Source organism: Cygnus atratus, chromosome 3 (assembly GCF_013377495.2).
Source record: "Cygnus atratus isolate AKBS03 ecotype Queensland, Australia chromosome 3, CAtr_DNAZoo_HiC_assembly, whole genome shotgun sequence".
NCBI lineage: Eukaryota > Metazoa > Chordata > Aves > Anseriformes > Anatidae > Cygnus > Cygnus atratus.
Window position 1 is genome coordinate 91,986,434 of NC_066364.1, and position 20,857 is coordinate 92,007,290.

The 20,857-nt window shown below is 40.9% G+C and overlaps 1 protein-coding gene across 4 annotated transcripts in view; it reads right to left on the bottom strand.

Annotated features, from left to right (window-relative positions):
* Positions 1–2,850: 2,850 nt before the first annotated feature.
* The window catches only part of SOCS5 (suppressor of cytokine signaling 5), a 29,275-nt gene continuing 11,268 nt past the window's right edge, over positions 2,851–20,857 (bottom strand). For 2 of the 4 annotated variants that reach the window (XM_035559674.2, XM_050710117.1), the window contains exons 2-3: positions 8,198–8,292; positions 2,851–5,850 (exon numbers count right to left, since the gene is read on the bottom strand). In XM_035559674.2, the coding sequence (XP_035415567.1) occupies positions 4,228–5,838 (1,611 nt within the window). In that variant the 5' untranslated portion in view covers positions 5,839–5,850; positions 8,198–8,292 and the 3' untranslated portion in view covers positions 2,851–4,227. Of the gene's footprint in view, positions 5,851–8,197; positions 8,293–9,673; positions 9,848–12,107; positions 12,952–20,857 lie in introns of those variants that run through there. The other 2 variants (XM_035559665.2, XM_035559682.2) reach the window with 2 other exon arrangements.

The following is a 20,857-nucleotide window of genomic DNA, read 5'->3' on the forward strand; positions in this document are numbered from 1 at the left end:
TTAACACATTTTTATGAAATACTGTATTTCAAGTTAGCTTTGAGAAAAAGAAGCATGCTCCCTGCAGAATCAACTCTGTATGGTACTCAGCACCTTCTGACTTTACACCTCCAGCCATGGATGCAATTTTACAGCAGATACAGGCTTTAAAGCACTCTGCAAATATTTTGTAGAAGCCTGGCTTGCACGTGGAGACTAAAGCAAACTGCGTTTATATCAAAGAAAAGCAGAACGTTTGCTTGCTTCCAAATCGTGCAGAACCTTGAACACAGACTTGGCAATATGAGCGACTGTCAGGATGAAGTCTAGCATAGGAGGGGGTTACGCAGATACACACATAGGTCTTTCACAGACTGTATGCATCTTACTTACAAAGTGACAGTGTAACTTAGAAGTCTTCAAATACACACAAAATTTTAAGTACCTAAATGCAAAAGATGTCTTTTAAGAGAAGTTTAATTCTGACAAGCAAATTATTTGGACCTGTCCTTATCCTTTAGAGTATTTTCAGAAGAGCTGTGGGTTGTCTGCAAAACTGATTCAAAAACAATAACAAAAGACCCTCAGATAGTCAACAGACTACATTGGTCCAATTCCATGGGTACATGAAAAAAATCCTTAGATTTAGATTTAATGCCCTATTTTTTTTAAAAAATGATAATGGTCTTCTACAGTGATCTAATTAGAGTAAAACCCTCCACACACATTGTCACTGCAATAGCGATATTGTTCTATTTACACAATTTTCCAGTGTAGGGTAACATTATATGGAAATTACAATTATTATAACTTTCATCTCTTGGTAAAGCAGAACTGCTGCTGAGTTCCTGAAGTACTACGGTGTGTGTATTTACATGTAACAAAACCAGCAAGTTGCGCTAGTTATTCAAAGATCTGAATTCCCACATAGCACCACCACCTTGTTCTTTTTAAGGATGGCAAGCCCACCAAGTAAGCTCTACCTATAGCCCTTTCTACAGCAAGGATCACCACCTCCAAGGAACACTTTATATCACTGAGTACCAAATACTTATCTGTCATGTAAACAGATTAGATTAGAATCATTACATTGAATCTTTTTGTAAGAAAACTAGCTGCTTGTGCCCATCTTTTTAAAAGGGCTTTAAGATTTTCCACACAAAACCAGAATGTTAAAGTTAGAGCAGTCCTTGAGCAAAGGTGCCAAGTATTTGCGTTCTCAACATACCAACGTTTCAGTGACTTTAGAGCTGAAAATAAATGAAATAATTGATTAGAAAAATAATCTGCAACTTAAGTCCATTATATTTGTAAAAGTACGCTTATGTAATTTTTAGCATAAGCACACTAGCAAGTTATTCTGTATATTTCAGTGAAGCAAAGCTTTAAAACTGTTGTAGAGATATATATATCATTGTTCTCATTTGTGTGCGTCTGCGTGTCTGTCTCGAGGGAGCAATAAATCCTCTCTGTAAAGATCATTTACACAAATGAAAGCCAAATTTGAGATTAGTTTTTATTATCATTATTTTTCTAAAGATTCACTACATGATAAAAAACTAAATAAATGTGTATTCCTGACCACGTTGATAATGTTATAGCTAGAATCCCATCAGCTAGTTTATGACAAGCAACTGCAAAAGGTATAAACAGAAACCAGGCCCCTACACTGGGACAAAAGTTGGTTGCAGGTTGACTGAATGATACTAATATTAAAAGCAAGATTTTTAAAGTAAACTCATCTGGAATTCAGATCCGATCAAGGGAACAGTGAGAATGACACGGTGAAGGTACACTTGGGTGCAATTTCATGCTGGTGACTGTTTTCCTCTTTCTACGCAGGTTTTAAACCAGGAGTTGCATATCCAATGACACACACAATTCAAAAAACTGAAGTGACCATTAGCACATTTGTACACATGCTTACATAAACTCAGTATTTATATACTTTAAACAAAGTTTCATTTTAACAGTTGAAGTTTTAACACAGGAAAGATCATCTACTACAAAGAACGCATAACAGGATCACAGATTTTCCACAAGCATATAAACACGTTTTAAAGTGCTTCCTGGGTGCTTCAGATTAACCCCTTTCAGTATAAGCTTCTATGTAGTGCTGTTCCAGTCATTACAAAATTATTTAAGTCATTCTTCTTTAGGTGCATTGTGTATTCAGGAAAAAAATGACGACACTGTTGACGTAAAAGTTTTAAGCTCCACCAACATAAATGTATACACTACATAAGTTCCGATGAAGTTGTCAAATACTTTGGTTTATCATAGGTTAGGATAAATATTTGATAGAACAGAAATTGCGCTTCTCCACTCTATGATTTTTCACTACGAAATACCAATATAAATTGACAGTATTCTTTGGTAAAAACAGGACATTTGGCCAGTTTGTGTGTACATCTATTTATTACAATAGTCTAAAAGTGAACAAATGCCACTGCTGTACTGTCAATTTACAGGAATAACCATTCCTTACTCAGTGGGGAGTATCAAAATATTAAGCCTAGCAGTTAGCTATATAACAAGCTAAAACACATTCAGCAACTATTACAGGGGATCAATAACGTTTTAGAATATTTTTTGCTTAACATTTATCCTTTACAAAAACTTTAAAATGCTCTATGCCTGCAGACAAGTTCATTATTTCGCCGTGACTACAGAAACATTCAATGGTGTACACCGTCAGGTTTCTGATAAGCAATATAACAAAACCCAGGCAGGAGCATGGCGTGCTGACCAATATTCAGCTGCACAGCATTTGTGCATTACCTACACTAAGGACTAAGAAAAGCCTATTAAAAACTCAGTTAACTGCTACAGGTTATGTGAATATATAAAAACAGAGCAAATATACAAGTATAACACTGAACATACTGTACTTTATTAGCACAAAAAGCCAGAACAAGGCACAGCAAGCAGAAAAATACATCAATAGAAGGGTTAGTGTAGCATACAAGAATAACGTTTATTGTACTTGCAGCCAAGATGTTCCCTACCTCGCACAGGTCACTGCCATAGAGAAGTAAGTAATAACATACTGTAGCAGCTGGTAAAGAAACTAGGGAGCACTCGTAATTGGTACAAAACATTAAACGGGACAGGGCATTCCAACAAAATTTTAGTGCAAAAATGTCTAAGACAGAACTGTTTTAAGTTCCATCTCCAATTAAATAAGCAAACAGAACTCAGAATTTTGTTTCCAAGTAATCTGTTGAAACTATTATCAGTGCATCTTACTTTAAAACATTTAAAAAAGCACAAATGGAAAGATATTTACAAATAAAGTGTAACAGTACCTTTGAAACCTGACATTTATTTCAGATATGTCAGATTTTGTATTCTGATTATAATAATTCAACCACTTGTAATTTTCTCCATAAAAATATCAGACACTTTAAATAAAAAACATTGTTTCTCTTCACTATTACCTTCCATTGTAAATGACGAGTAGTCAGGCCACCAAATTCTGCTTTAGAAAAACACAAACTTTTCTTTCATGGCAGTAATCTAATTCTGTGCCCTGCCACCAAATTGATAATTCACGCTGGAAGGTATTTAACTGTCCAAGACAGTATTACCTTTACTAACAATGCCACTTAAATCTCCAAGTGTTTAAAATAGAATTACAGTACTGAGCAGGCATATTCAAGTCTTAACGATTAGGAAACCCTATACACTGAGAAAAGCATGATTCATCTGCTAGCATCAAAAGGCCGTTAACTCTTTATGGACTGCAGGCCATCCCTGCTTCTAGCGAACTGCTCTTGATTAAAAGAAAATATTCACTACTATCTGCAAAATTATCCGCGAGCTAAATTAGTACTTTGAGAAGTGAAAAGTTTTCAAGAAGGTATTTTAAAAAAATACTTCAAATATTAGCAAAAATGCTCCTCCAATAAAGTCTTTCTTTATCAGCATCACATGAATGCCCCACGGAAAATGCCTCATAGTTTCTTCATCCAATTACTACAGCTATAAAAACAGAATATTCAGGAATTAGCAAAAATATTTTCATTAGGCCTTAATGAAAAACGTGCAGAATTGTGTCTGCTTATTGTTTCCAAGAGGCATCACAACTTAGTTTGATTAACAGCAGGCAGCATCTGACAGGATACTAACACTCTGCTTAAATAGGATATTGCAAAAAAGCTAGACGTTGTTGGTGCGTTCGCTGCAGTTAAACTGTAACACACAAAAAGCATATTCTGTAAGCTTATTGGGGATTCTGATTTCCGTTTACTTTGTTTTTATAGGTTCCCGCTCCAGCCATCGCACCCTGACTTTTTGCTTATAGTGATACTCCTTTAGAAAGTCTTGCAACATTGAAGGTAGAGGAAGGTCATCAATTCCATCGTATGTAGTGCACCTGCAGATTACTGCCCGGCAGATATACTGCAGACTAAAGGGGAAGGTCCTGTTCAGGGACACGGTAAGCAATGGTTCAAAGAACATGCAAGAGCTAGGGTCTTTGTAGTGTTCCAGAAGCCCTGTAACAGTGGAGGAGTGAAACACACAGGGATCGTGGGCATCAAAACTGAAATTGTGATTCCACTGCTCAATGCGTGCATGTAGCGATCGGTTATATCGACGGAAGCTCACAGAGAAGAGGTAGTCCTCTTGCGCAGAATCCCTGAGCAAAAAAGTGCCTTCAGGTTTACCCTCCAGAAGTGCTTCTGCTTCGTAGCGGTCCATCACGCCCCAGTAGCAGGGGTTACCTGTGATCTGAAGTAAGTCTGGCACAAGGCAATGGATGTAGTCAATCTGAGTGTGCACCTTCCAAGCCCCCTGCCTGCTGATGTGGCCGTGGCTCTCTCCGGAGATCTGACGCTGCTTCTGCCTGCGTGACTGCAGACAGAGTGTTGTTGTGTCCTCTTCAGAGTCACAGTTTCCTGGAGGGGTTAGATTTTTGTCCCCGGTCAGCTCAGTCATACCGGGGGCTAGCTTTGGTCCCAGTTTATACAATGGATTAACCTGTGCTGTAGCTTCAAAAGTATGTATTTGAGCATTGGGAGGGGGATCAACCCCTTCTTCAATACTGAGTCTGCGTCTCTCTCGCAGCCGGTCTTCTTCGTCTTCCGTGGAGACCAAGGAAGGATCAAATGTATCAAAAAAGGTTGAATGTGGACTCACAGGAGCTGTGTGCTGTTTAATCAGGTGCCACTTCTGAGCCAGATCAGAGCCTGCAGGAAAAGGGCATTTCTCAAGCATCAGTTCAGAGAGATGGATCTTTCTTTTGTTAGAAAACAGAGGTTTGGACTGTTTGCTGTAAGTTCTCATGGGAAAACACAGCCCAACAGTATCCTGGAGACGCTGTCGCAGAGAACGGCTGCCCACTGTCCTGTTTGATACTGCATCCATATCATGGACAGAACTCACCCCGTACCTTCTCTCCCGCCTCTGCAAACCACTTCGCGTTCTACCAAATCTTTTTTCAGTATCCAAGGAGCTCTGGGTTTTGGTAGAGCAGGAATGTTTCTTCTTCCCACCCCAAGGAGCATGCCGAGAATAAGAGTCCCTTCGAGCAAGCCTCGCTCCCGTGGTGATACATGAGTCGTTCTCTTTCTCAATGCTTATTTCAACAATCTGAGGAATTTCTGTGACACAGTTTTGGTTCCGCCTTGCCGAATTCTTGGAAGGACTTAAACCTAGTTGCAAAGCAATGTTTTCTCTCAAAGGGCTGCTGGGTTGCTGTTGGGCCACACCAGTTATCTGGATAGCTTTGTCTTTAGCAGATGAGCAACTACTGGAGTTCACAACCACATTTTCATTTTGGCTTCCACCTTCATGACCGAAGAGATTCTGGCACCTGTATTTGAAATTGTTCCACATCTTTCCCACTTTATCCATGGATTATGTTATCTAAATTCAAAAGAAGAAAAAATATTATAATAGAACAGTTTAAAAAACCACACCTTCAGTTATCAATTCAGACTGAACATACTACAGTTGAAAAAGTGCCCTCACACTTGCACAGATATGTAGCACTGGCAGGCATCACACCATTTTGAGACTTAGAAAAATCACCTAGAAGAAAATGTTTTGGAAATTACAAACATTTGATTTACAGCCCCCTCTGTACTTTCATCAGATGATTAAAAATTTAGGTAGAGCTGCATAATTGCACTTGACAGACAGGAAATACAATCCCAAATTCTTCATTTTAGGTGTCACATTTAACATATGACTCCCTGATAAGCTTCCAGTAGGTAGTAATAAAACAAATCCTGACAAAGAACAATTTTGGTGACTCCCAACTATGAGAACAGTTACAAAAGACAAGATGAAAAGAAATTGCATAAAAATTGAAATTTGGAGTGTTCAGCATTCACAAAAAAAAAGGCAAGCAATAAGGTATCAGCAAGACTTTAGAATTATAAAGTCTCTGATACATAGTAAAAGCCATACATACATCTATGTATACATACAGCTAAAGAACATCTGGCTTTATTACTTCAGTCATGAAAGAGCACAAGAAACTCTTCAATCTTTAGTAAGAGCACTTAAAAAGAAAGCAGCTCTGCAGCAAAAAACAGTGATAGTGAATCATGGAGATACAGTAAAGAGATAAACACATTAGCAGCGTGTGTTCTGCAACTGCTTCTTCAGAAGCCAAGTCTGATAACTGGAACAAGACTGCCAAAAATCACAGGACTGCCCTAGGACACAGAAACAGGTTAATTCTGTACTAAGAAGTCAGGCGATGCCAAACTAAATTAGATCTAATTAAGTTCTGAGAGAAGTGCTGAACTTAAAAGAACTAAAACATGTCATCATATTTAACTCTTAATGGAAACTGCTCAGTTGTATGGATATATATTATTTTGAAGTAACATTCCTCTGTTGCTACTGTTCTTTTTTTTTTCCCCCCCACAGCTAGACAGGAATCTAAAACAGAGATCAAACCCACTGGGTCTTGTGAAATAACATGGATGACAGACAAGTAAGCAACAGTCTAGCAATCCAGTCTAGAAGCCCCTTAAGACAGAAGCACAGCTGTAAGCCTATGACTGTAGCAGAATCCACTGGCACTGAGGAAAAGTCAGAGGTATAGCTTACATGAGAATTACGAACAGATGACTTGAAATTCTTCCTGACTGCTATGAGAATAGAAAAGATTTTTCCCCCATTCCTTCCTCAAATACTTCAGCAAAAGCAGTAAGCTAGGTATCTACATCTAATTACATAAAATAAAACCTTAAGAACTTAGTGTGGACTCCGGGAGGTGGATGGAAGAAGAAAAAACCCAGATCTTAACAGCCTCTGTAGATTGCTGGTACAAGTTACCTAGAACACAGTGCTAATGACAATCTGAATAACACCCAAGCGGCTGTTAAGAAGGAAGACACTTTTTCAAGTAACTTTTAGATGGAGAAGAACTTGCTAAGACAGGAAGTCTTACATGTAGAACAGGCTACAGAGTTCTGTGCGTATGTTAAAAGTGAAAGTGTGTATGCACATGAGTGAGGAACATCCTCCTGATTTAACAAACTGCTACATTATTTTTTTCTGGAGTGGTCTGGACCAAGCTAGAAGACTGGGGAGTTTCAAGAGCAGCAGAACTAATTACACCAGATCATGTACAGATTTGTAGAAAATATACAAGCACGTATCATGTCATCACAATAATCATAGCTGCTTGTGGAGTCTCACAGATTATCCACACTTACGCAGAAGCAGCATACGTTTGATGTGTCTGCCTGTCAACACCGTATATATAAGGTTAAGTTCTACCCACTTTTCTCTCACATTCTCCATTTCTTCTTCTTTCAAGCCACCACGATATATAAATTTATCTTTGTGACACCTACTAACCCGTTGTCATAATTCAGCTGAAGCCAGCCAAAAAATTTTAAAGTTTTGGAAGTGAAAAGGAAGAGACAATATATAACCTCCATTCCCTTGGGAAAGAAGGCTAGGAACTATATATATTTTTGTGACAATGACTCAGAATTGCTTTTCTGACCAGTCATACATTATTCACTATTGCTCACTATTGCTCTTCCTTTACTCTGTTAGTCTAAAATGCCTTTAGGCTATTGGATGGGTTGGAAGCCCTTTATACCTGCCCACAACTTCCTAAAACAAACAAACCAAAAAAAAAATCCATCCACAAAATCCCCACCATACTGGCTTAACAAACTACTTTTTGAAAGTTAAATTTAAAAGGTCAATTACTTTGTCATAGTCAAGAGCATACCCTTCTTACCCAGAGAAGCATACGAGCCACTGCTGTATCTTGACTTGAGAATACACCTCAACACGAACTTGCTAGATTCTTCCTCTCAGTTGTGGACATGATTACTACAAAGAGAAAAAAACAGTATTTTTGTTAGTTGTTTGAGTAACTTTTCAATTTGATACTTACAATCTGTGAATGTATTAAAGGGACATTTCACTAATAGCGTCTTACATGTGTGCACGAACTGCCTGCTTATAATAAGCATAAATATGTATATAAGTGTAAATAAAAGGCTTCACAGAACTTTTTTCATCCATTAACCATGTTTGTCAGATAGAAGCCTGGGGAGGACCCTCAAGTGAAGCTTATGAAATAAGAGCAAGGTCACAACATCTGGATCACTAAGTGCCAGACACAGTGGGCACACTCAGGCCTGTAAAAATGGTTTCCCCACGTTTTGGTTTCAAGTCCAAAGCAGTGGTTCCCACGTTCTGGCTGGCAGTGCTGTCAGATCCCCACATACTGCCTCCCCTCCTTGTTTCCAGCTGCTACATCACATCAAAAGGCAGCTAAAAATACACACTTTTCTAATATTACTTTTCCAGGTAAGCAACTGCTATACTTGCCACAAGGATGTTACATGATTGTGAAGCAAGAGGAATATGAACCATGATTCTAAAAAGGGGAAAGTACGTGGAATGCAAGACAAGTTCTTCACTAAAAGAGTAGGTCAGCGCTTCCCTAAAATAATGATTGTATTGTTTTTCAGAAATCCAAGAGGCATTACGGGATTTTAGTACAGTATGCTCATGCCACTGTCAAGTCCAGCAGGAACAGGACGGAGAATGATTTGCTTCTCCACACCAGAACCAAGCCTAGGACAGCAGTAAGAGTTAACAACACACCGACAAGTTCGTTTTCTCTCGGTTCGGCATGTAAAGTATTAGCATACTTGAACATGACATATATTTACTGAAATAAAAACTATAGGCTTGATCAATTACTACATGGATATCAGAAGTTAACACTCCTAGGCAGAAACTTCAGAGTAATGTCAGAACAGTACCAAACATCATTAGCTTCCATACACCTACGGAAGCACTAGAATTGATTAAATGCTTTTGAAATTAGGCTGGTGAGTACTGTCAAAAAAAAAAAACAAACATAAAAATAAACTTTCCAGAGAGCAGAGTTACAAGTACGAAACTAAGATTAAGCCAAAGGTGAAGTTCTTTTTGCAGCAGTAGAGTTTACACACATTCCCCACCACCCCCTTTATTTTTTCAGCAAGTCTACAGTACATAAGACATTACCAACTAGTACAGCTGATTCAGAGCAAGGCCTTAACGGAGCAAACAGAAGTAAAGCCCTACAATAAGGGCCGTACAGTTTTCACTGAAGCCTTAGCTAAAACATGGCGTCACCCAGGCCTAGGAGGACATACCCACATTCCAAGCAAAGCCATTTTACTGAGCACCTGCGGCACGGGGGACGCACACTGACCTTTTAACTCATTAAAAACCTAAGAAGTACATGGAAGCTGATCTTGAAGTTTCATGCCTTACGGTTCCTAGTTTAAGTCCTTGTGCCACTGCCATCCCTCGGTGCCAGCCGGAGCAGCCTGTTCCACATGCTGCCTGCACGAGGCAGTGGTTGCTTCAGGAGCCATCCTTCGCTAATGGAAAACAGCTTCCTGAATTTGGGTGACTGTCTCGGTTAAACCTCTCAATCATGTGTTAGAATACAACTTGACTCATTCTTAAGGTATTTTATATTCCATCTAGTAATTTCAAACTGGTTTAAATCAACACGCAACAGACTTGCGGTTTCACAGATTTCTTGTGGCAGCACTAAGGTCGACAAAATACAAATTATTTCTGCACTGGCCCTAAAGCCATCCCAGTTTTCCAAAGGAGCACTGCCTGAGAAAGTTATCTTTGGAAAAGGTTATTTTAGCCTGAACAAAAAATAAATTTAATCCCATCAAAATCCACAAAGTGAATTCATCACTTTGTAAATTTTCTCAGAAAAAGTTATACTAACATTTCCAAAACAATCTCCTTCCAACTAAAAATAATTTGTCTACCTTAAACTGGCATAAGTTATCTTAAAAATAATAGGTAGTAAGCACTCAGAAGGGATTACAGAAGCAATGACACTATATCCCCTCTTGCAACCAGTTCAGAGATGCATTCAAAGCCAGGAAGTTTGTAGGAGCACAGTATCCAAGTATTTTGGGTGGATAAACAACAAAACTACTGAAAGCTAGGCAAACCATTAGTTTAATAGCACTTAAGTAAGTATCTCATACCAACAGGTTACTGTGAAAACTCAGACTGTTCTTCCCAGAAGTGTCACAGCATCTAGCTAGAGCTAGGGCCACTCTGAGTGCGAGCTGGGCTCTGTCCTAGAGGCAACGTGCTTGTCTCGATCTCAGTGTTACTTCATTTGAAAAATAGATGATACAGTAAGTTACATTCAAAATAACTCCTAAAAACGTACCATCTTCACAGAAGTCATAACACAATATAATGTAGGACACCTTAAAAAGGTGCTTATTTCAAAAACAAGAGCCTACAAAATTCTCTGGTTTTCTATTTTTACCTTATGACAGCTTCAACACATTGAAAGACGACGAACAAAAAACTTTGGAAGAGAACAGGGACAGACAACTCCTACAAGTCAAAACTTCAATAACTTGAAAGGGGAGAGGGAGAAATCAACCTGCTCCTCGCACACTGTTGAGCCCCTTGCCAGCACAAGCATACAAGCTCAGGCCACGCTGCCCAGCTTTCAGCAACCCACAACCTGTCACCTTGGCCCACGCATGTGGAAGGAAAAGGACTGGAAAGAGGCTACACATCTGCTGTTTGGACTGCTCCCTGCTTTAACGTAATTCACCCCACAAGGACGAGAGACCCCATTAAAGACGACGTTCTCTTGCACCACAGCACGCTCGCTGAGGCGGTCAGTGCCCTATTCTCACACTGCCAAACGCCTGCTATGGGCTACGGCTCCCCTGGCCGCAGGGACAGTGCTGCTCACAGCAGCACTCCTCAGCCTTTCTCAGCCAAAATGAGGAAGGCTGGCCAGCTCCTACCATCTGAAGTAACCCACTTGAGGAAGGGAGAAAAGGCAATGCTAAGGATTACGAAGCAATTTCCTCCCTTCCAATACGCATTCCAGAAATAATGAATTGCTGCTGAAATACTAGAAACAACGTTCCTTAAAAAAGAAGGAATAAGTTAGCTGCAGGCTCTGGTTAGTTCAAAGCGCAGTGGTGTTGGGAGAATGATCTGCAGTTCCAAATTCCCAGACCAGAGGCAGCCACTACACCCAAAAAGGTAAAGGATATCAAGCTACAATTCCAACGCCACGCAAAGTCAGCACAAGTCAGCATTGCAACCAGAAGAAATTGCAGCAGTCCCTTCCTGGCCACACGTGCCAGGACATGACATGACACAGCCTGTACACCAGCCGGCTGCTCAGTCAACCAGCTCAAGGAAGGGACCTAGACTAAAACTAGATATCAGAAAAAGTCTCAATCATTGATGCTTTTTTTTTTTTTTTTTTGACTTCTTTACAAACATTCATGTTATTCATGTTAACGCAAGGGAGGAGCGGATGAGGAGAGAGGAAGTAACAGCCAGGGCACGTCTGCTTCCTTCCACATCTGCACTGGTTCATTCTGCCCCCAGTATTAACACCTGAGATGGCTACTTTGAAAAGAAGTTTCACCTGAGCTACTTTTTTTTGAGCTACTTCTCCAAATACTCAGGTTGAAAGTTCAGCCACTGAACAGGTTTACTTTGAACACAGAACACTAAGTTGGCTTGATGCAGCCCGCTAAAGCATACTGAAAGCTACAAGTTTCAAGGACTTAAGTTGGCAGAGTGTCAAGTCAAAGAGAAATTACAGTATTTGCCATTGTTTCTACCTGAAACTAAGTAGTAATATCCTCCCCCTCCTTGGTGCAGGTTCACAATGAGCAAAAAGCACTCTTAGCTTGCATAGCTGATGTTCTGCCACTTTCTTTCCATGCAGCCACACGTGGTAACTTCAGTTCAGAAATACTGCTTCAAGATTTTTTCAATGGTGGGATAAGTCCTTGTATCCCCTTGTTAGGCTTTGGGGTTCAAAAAGACGGTGTCAGGACTACATGTCACGTGTTGGATTATAAAATACTGTACAGCTGCCATCCACTTCCCTTCTCTTCACAAGATCCAAAATTCCTAAAAGAGAAGAGCATGAATGGAAGAACAGCATGTGAACAACACTGCACCAAAATAGACAGAGGCTTGTTTCTGAAGTACTTTTTCCTGTACTTATACAAGCCTAGCAGATAATAATACAACTCTGATGAGCGAAGTAATTACACAAGGATCACAGAACTAGGCACTGCAAGCATAAGCTTCAGGTGTTAAGGAAGAAGTAACGCTGCACAGATCTACTGAGAACTCCACATGATGGTAGATACCCATGGCAGAAGCCCTGTAAACTCGAAACAACAATGCATACATTAACTCCAAGTAAAGACACCCTCTAATCACTTAGGCAGTAACCTGATGGCCACTCATCATAACATAAATCCACACGAGCAACATTAAAAGGAAGCAGTTTCCTTTAAATGACCTCCACACACCATAAGTAGGCAACTGAGCATAACGTCCCCATATCAGTTGTAAAAGAAATGGAAAAAGCATCAAGTTGGTAAAGGAAGGTACCTGCTAGAGAAGGGAACTCTAGGTGACTCACTGAAATAATGTTTTCTCTATTGCTATGTGTACGTATTCTTGAACACACACACGTATGTATGTATAATCGGTGGTTTGTTTTCAAAACGTGTGCAGAAGAGTGCCAGTCGGTGTTCAAGCTAAGCACAGCAGCCCTCCTGATGACCTCTGCAGAAGCCATTAGAAGCTTCCTCAGAAAAAGTTACGGAGCTCTACCGCAGCAGAGCAAAATTAGTTTCCACTTTAATGAACGCTAACAAAGCATGTTCTCCTCTGTCAAGTTCTAAAACACAAATAGGTCTCAAATTGATATCAAACATGATCTGATACTTATTTGTATGTAATTCCAGGGCATTACGAGTTGAGGAAAAGCATATCTTAATAGCTGTGCCTCTCTAAAGCCAAGGAAATGGGAAGCAAAGTAGTTGAAAAGATGGGTCAGTCTCATAGCACACATCCCTGACTAGCTCAGTAGAAACAGCCAATTTAAGATATTTTGTAAATAGAACATTTCCATTGCAAATTGGCTATCCTGAAGATAGTTCCTCTGTTCTGGGGTCCAGACTCTTTCAGTCTTATTTCTTATTTCTCTCAGTAGCCAACATTGTTCAAGACCCCAAGAGCCTGCCTAATGTCTCTCTCATCACAGTACCTTTACCACCACCCCTTACAAGCATCTCCTTTACACAGCTCTTCATGCACCCAGCTACTTCCCATGTTCCCTTTCTAGCTGACCATGTAAAAGACCATACTGTCTAATACTAACTAGCTGGCTGCTGCATCAAAAATTGATTTAAAAGTTTGATTTGTCTTTCTCTAGTGATGCATCTACGACGGTGACTACATCAGAAAAACAGTATTGATATTCGTGTAATTTGGAAGACTTATTAGGAAAGCTGCCCTCCTTTCAAATTTGAGTGAAATGGACCAAAAAGTTCAAAGGTTTCTGCAAACATAAGTGAAGAGTGTGACGGCTTTGCAATTCCTGAGAAATCACAGCCTATTTCCTAAGACAAAAGTCAGTGTTATACTGAAAACTGAATACTGCTACATGCACTTAAAAAACAAAACCACCTCTCTCGCTATGAGCTGTTCTTTTCATAAATTTGCCATTTGTGCTGCAAGAAGCCCATACCCCCAGAGGCTTTATGGGTAGCATCTGTATTTTTTGTTCACTGCTAACGTTAATGGAACAAAGCACTAGATAGTAGCAAGGTCATACGCACGTGTAAAAGACAACAAGGAAACTCACAAGAGATCTACGACTAGAAATGAGCTGCAAAGGCAGCAACATAAATGACTTGATAGGTTTAAGAAATATGAAAATTTAGCTGCAATTTATAGTACAACTATATTAACATACAGCTAGTAGTTGGTCCATTGTGCCACTGCAATACTGAAGAAATTAAATCTCAAGCGAGGAGGAGGAAAGCGTTGGACCAGGCCGGTCTCTTATCTAGCTTCAGCCGCGCTGTGCGTCAGGCCGAAAGGTGGCCTAGGATGGGCAGTTCTGATAGCATCCACAGTCTGCAAAGTGACCTTCAAAACGATTCAGCTCCCACTCTGCCTTCTCCTGGGGGAGAAGTTAAGAAGTAAATTCTAGTGTCACGAGTTCTCTCAGATCAGTTGCTGTATAAAGCGTGTTTTCATAAAATAGAAGCGCGTCTGGATAAGCGGAGAAGGAAACCTGTGGATTTAACCTGCAGAGCACGTGGCAAGCTAGGAGTTAAAATCCTGCCCAGGACTACCCCACAGCTGCTGTCAGCAGTCAGGCTTGTCAGGAGAAGCTCCGGCTGTCTTGACAAGACTAATTGGCAGCAAGCACCTGGCTCCCCAGGCTGGGCAGGGGAAGGTAAAAGAATACAAACCCTGCAAAGGAGGAGCAGCAGCTGGAAGGCTGCCAGGAGGTCTAGCCCGTTTCATGCGTTCACTTTGATCCGCGGGCAACTTCATCCTAGACCACAGCCAGTCAGAGCTATCAGAACCAGGCTCTCTGCAAGCCGCCGGCTGAAAGGAGCCCGTGCTTTGCGGCTGGGTACAGGGGAACTCTGCCGCTGAGCACCCACCCCACCTCAGTGCAACACCAACACCACGTTGGCACGGAGCTGAAATTTAGGTTTTCAATCGCCAGCGAGAGCTCGCTTAAGTGTATTATGACAACTTTAAAGTTACAGACTCGAACGCCAGAAGAAATCAAAATCAAGACTGTCCTGGATATTCTGCGCATTGGACACACAAAGCACGCAGTGCCTCTTTAAGGAGGAAAAAAAAAGTTTAAAAACCAAACATTCTGGATGCTAGCTAAAGGCAGACTGCATGAACAACTTCAAGCGGGACTTCCAGAAGCGTGGAAAGACACTTTGAACGTGCTTTGATTTTCATCATATATGATATCATCAGTTGCAGAAAGCTTCAAATTCACTGAATTCTGCCCTTATTTTCATGTTATTATACTTCAAGCAAAAAAAAAAGTTGAAGCATTACCCTTATAGGTTCAGCCCCTGAGTTTGGGAGATTTTTCTTATGAATAAGGGAAAAAATGTATCAGTTAGCTTTGTCAGCTTTACCAGAGTTTTATATTACTGACCCAACAAGTATCTAATTATATATACACATACGTGTGTGTATACACGAAGCATACATACATTGCATGAATACCGATGATTTTCATTATTTGTTCAAGATATTTAAAGTATAAAAATAAATTAGTTCTGACTTCAAATATAAGTGCTTAAGTTTCACATTTTAATAGTTTTACTTTAGCTAGTCAAGAATTCCAACCATGTACAGTAGTGTGAATATTTCCATGACTTACATAACTGGAGATTTGGAAGTGTTAAAACAGTCAGTAATTGGACGTAGTCTTTGTATGAAAGACGTTTCAGTCAAAAAGCATTACTGCAGAATTATGCAGTCTGTGAAAACAAGAGGTTGTAGCGGAACTGCCTGATAGCCATGAAACATGGGAACCACTAGGACAAACCCACCCTAACAGCCAGGGAGCAAGCCCCTCTGTTTTTAATTGACCTATAAAAGCATTATTCCTTTAACTGATAGCAATGTTAAAGAGTGGTATTAAAAGATCCTTTAGCAATCTTTAAAGGGCCCAATGTAACGAGATCACAAACCACTAAGTTTCAAGTTACTGCTCTAACAACAACAAAATGTTTCTCAGTGACAGCACAGCAAAGAATGCAGCTCTTTACAGCACTTGCTCTCCTTTTGTAATCTGGGCCTTTACACAAAGACAACTTTAATGAGCTTGCACTCAAGAGTAAGAAGACTTCTGTGTCATTAAATTAAAAAAAAATAAAAAAAGAATGCTACTCTTTTCTTGTGCCATGCAGAACAGGCACTAGATGCTCACAATTCAAAGCACAAGTATGGTCAAATATCAGTGTGTACCATAAAAGCTTCAAGCAAAAAACCTAATTCCTGATGTTGCCAAAACATAAGGCTATCACTATGCACAGAGTATGCATCAGAGGCTGAACAATCACTGGTAAGAAAGCCAGGTCTCTCTTTCCTCTTAGGAGCATCGATCCATTAAAACTGCAGCGTTAACTAAAATATTATGTTACTAGGTTATCTTTAAGGAGCTGGATTTATGTCATAAGATGCAAAAGAGGTGATAATTCTTGTCAAGGTGTGGCTATGCCTTTCTCCTTGGCCTTACATAATACAATCAGTTACATCAGAACTATTTGAATAAAATGCCTATTCTGGCAAAGACGCACTGGCCTATGTTAACTGAGCGTGCATCTCATCCCGCACGATGAGAGCTTTCTAAGAAAAAGGTGTGTGTGTTTGATTACCTCCTACATTCTTCTGAAGATAAGATGCAAGTGCTCTACCTTTTGATGTCATCTATCCAATCCTAAAGTCGCCTTGAGTTTTCACTGAGGATCACTCATATTGTTTCTCCAAGACCTAGTCATATGCCAGGAACCCACTGGTTAACTACTGTGCCCTTCTATTAATCCATAAGAGGATGCTTAACTGAAAGAGGCCAACTCTCTAACCTGCAATGCCAGTCCAATCCCCAACACATTTAACAGCTCATTCAGTATTGGGAAGTGAACAAGTATCTATGGTCTCAGGTCTGATAAGGGTAAGCGTTAAGCTGAGGCTGCAGGAACTCCAAGATGCAGAGGAACGGCCTAGAAAAGTGAATCTTTACAACAGCCCTACCAAGTCTACAAGAGTAATAAAACTTAACCTTTTTTTTCCCCTTTATCAGGTTTATAAAAGCAGAGATTCACTTGTATGAATGATTTAAGAGAAAGCATTTCATGCAGAAAGCTTGCAGCACTGCATAAAACCGAGCAAGCCTAAATCAAACAGTGATTCCCAGATGATGAACTTGACAGAGCAAGCATTTCCAAAAAACAAACAACAAAAAACCACAGAGTGAGTGAGTGACGCCATTTCACCATATCAAGTTGAGAAGATAATCTACCACCCACCCCGTGTGCAAAAGGAACAGAACGGGTCTTTCTTGGCTGTTTGTCATCAACAGATACAGGCAGGGCATCCCAAGGGTGCCAGTCCAGGGTTACTAACCTACCACCACTTTGCTGATGCTAGAAGGGATAGTCCTGCTTCCCTCCCATCCCTCTGCGTCTGTTCCAACATCCGCCTGACCTCTAGTTTCATTACCTGCCATAAAGGTACTCACTGGTCAACTGGAATCGGCTCACTAGAGGCAGACAGAACATTACCCAGGAAAACGCAGCCAGAAGAGACGAGTGACAGAGCGAGGGTAAGAGAAGCTCCAGGCTCTTAAGCCAAGAGCAAAGGGGAGAAGAACCATCTCCCCCAGCAGCAGTGGTTTAGCCATTTCTGTGAAACCTCACCCCTTACTGCTCAATCAAATTCTCCAAGTACTAGGCAACGTTTTATTAAAGGAAATAATACATGAAAGCTACAATTGTGTACCAGAAAGATAAAGCGAAGCCTTAAAAACTAAGATTTACCTAACAAAATACCGTACATTTTAGAGGATCCAAGAGCCATGCAACTCTTAACATTAAAATACAAAACTATTTCTCCTCTTTGTTTTTTCAAAAGGGCAGTTCAATGTTACTTAAAACACCAAACAACCTGCATAAGCTTTTTCAAGAAAACAGGCAAAACCTGTTCAATAAATTATTTCAGGAAGCTACGCTCCTTAAGTCTCCTCCACAATGAGAGAAATTTGATTCTTGAATTAGAAAACACAAATCTCCTAACGATAAAGCAAGAAAACGTGACAGTTTCTACATTTAGCCACCATCACAGAGGGGCCAGGAAATCCTGGTGGAAAGCAAACAGGGTGATCACAAGAATGACAACTACAAAATTATCGCTCCTCATTAGTGGATGAAAAGGAAGAAATTTTCCTGGAAGGCCTGTGATTAGCCACAGCTTGAACTCCTCCCCAGCCATTAAAGTTGGAGGGTCTGAAGAACTAAAAACAGTTTTGCAACTTCACACAGATCCCAGACCCGCCTGCTACAGAACAGCCTAAGAGTCAATGAGGCAGGTGGAGGGAAGGGGGGAAACCCAGAGAGCACTGTCGAGTGTTTGAGCTGTACGTAAGGTCACAAATTTCTGATAGCACTGGCATCGGCAGCAGAGGCATACAGGACTAACCTGTTAGCAACTTAAAATCAGCCACGATTCGAAGAAAAAAGGTGGTTTTATCTTCGTAAGAGTTTTGATTACCAGCCAGACTAGAACATCTCACAGCAAAATCTACTTGTTCTCTCCTATACCGGGCAGACATGGAAAAGCAGCTCCTGCTCAACCACCTCCCTGTGAAGCTGACGCTGCTGCAGTTGTCCTGCCTCCAGCTCCCAGGAAGGCAGGCTGACAGCAAGGACAGCAACACCCTTCACGGGAGGTTGGTTATCTCAGACAGCTTCAAGCAACTACATAACGGATGTAAACTTTGCTACAGTGGAAATGCTAAAAAAACCAAAAGGCTACTTTATCCTATACGGTATCCATAAGCAATGCCATCTTAAAGTACGAACTAGCCACCTCAAAAGCACCAGAGGAATTCAGCCTACTCAGTGGGCTTGAAGTAGTTTCCAACAAGAGGGATACGTCTTTGAAATCTGTTATTTTTTGTTTTAAACCACCATCACCTACTGCTTCCTATTATCGGACCATGTTCAAAGGCTTACCACAGCTTACCCATTTGGTCTGAATTTTTCGGCGTGGGCAGCTACCAAAAATAGCTTTTCAAAGCTGAAGTTATTCCAGGAAAAGTGTCCCAAAAAGTTACATTTCACCCATTTAAAAACAAAAACAAAAAACCCACCTCCTCATGTTTTAAATTTAGTAAGCGTGGACTCTGTGAGGAGTATCTTCTGACACCCTTGCGGAAGTACAGCCAAACTCGGTCCAATTCGAAATCCCTGAAGAAAAAGACCTTTAGGTTCATTGTCTCGGTAGCCTTTCCACATTTCATCTGTTAAGATCCGTAATGAACCAGAACGGAGCTTTTTCGGATGACTGTGAGCAACCAGTACCGACCAAATGTGTTCACCCCAGTCTTAGGAAGTGATTGAGCACGCTCGCTATGAGCCCCAGATGCTCATCAGCGAGACGAGCAACATGCTTGCCGTGCTCAGCTGTACCACGTGCTGGGATATGTGCCCCACTACAGACAGAACCATCGCTGTAGGGCACCAGCTGGGGTCTGAAGGTCCTGGGCAGCTGACGAGAGAAAAAAGGAGGAACAAGGCCTGATTCTGGAGCTGCCGTGTGCCAGGTCTGTCTCAAGGAGATTTTCCTCCTTGCTTTGTGGCATTACCACATCCCCACCCCTCACTCAACTTGGCGGACCCACTCCTTCCTTTTGGTTCTGGCTCCCAGGCTCCACACAGCTCGCTGAGGTGCAGAGGTGCACTTGAAAGGAAAATCCTGCTGAGCACACAGACTGCAGACAGTCTCCAAGGAATTCCGCAGAGAAATGTTGGCATGTCCAGAACAAAAATTTTCAAAGAGAATTGGCTCAGTTTTGGCAGATCTTCATATAAAATTAAAACATTACCTCTCTGCCAGAGGTCATCCGCTGACAAATTTCAAGTACATGTTCCAGTTCAGAGGTGCACTACAATATTTCAAAGAGATTGCCATAAAAAAGGCACAATTATTCTCCTTTGGTTTCTGAAAACAGATGAAGAATTTTGGCTGAAAGCTTTAAACAAAGTCAAACCCAAGGCAAAGAAAAGGCATAAAGCATTTCAGTCCAAAAGATTACAGCTCAGCAATGTTATAAACAACTGAACGCAGCACCTCTTAAAAATTGTCCAACACTTCCTATTATCTATGGAAACAAGAGACGGAGGAAGAACACCGCTGGGACCGATGACTCACGTATGAGCTCCCATTCTCACTTACCCAGCAACACGCTTTGCTGGGGGAGTTTACAGCCGTGCCACAAAATAAAACACGTCAGTGATACAGAACCACAGCTACCCCACTCGTCCAGTGGGGCTGGAAGCTGATGGTGAGCAGCCAGGCGCTCTCAGAGTCACCTTCCGTGTAACTGCCAGCATCAGGCTCGGTAAAACAGAACGGGATGATCCAGCAAACACACATGAAACAGTTATCTTCCTCTCTGAAAACTCCAACTATTTGTTTGCTTATTGGGATAAAAGATCAGGTAACATTAGCCCCCCTATGCTGTCCTGTTTTCTCCAGAAAATACTACATTTAAGACAAACCAGAGTGACCTTAGCGAGCCTCAGAGACACTGTACTGAATCTGAAGATCTAATGGCACCGATACTGTAAATTGGGATAGGACACAGCCATCCTAAGAGTAGCGCATAGAGGTGGGAAAGGAGATAGTGATGCAACACAGACATGTACGGGTGACACTATTCTCTGAATTTATCAGAGAAAATGGCAGACTCTTAGACCCACGGTAAGAAGGAGCTAAAGAAGCCCATGCAGACAAG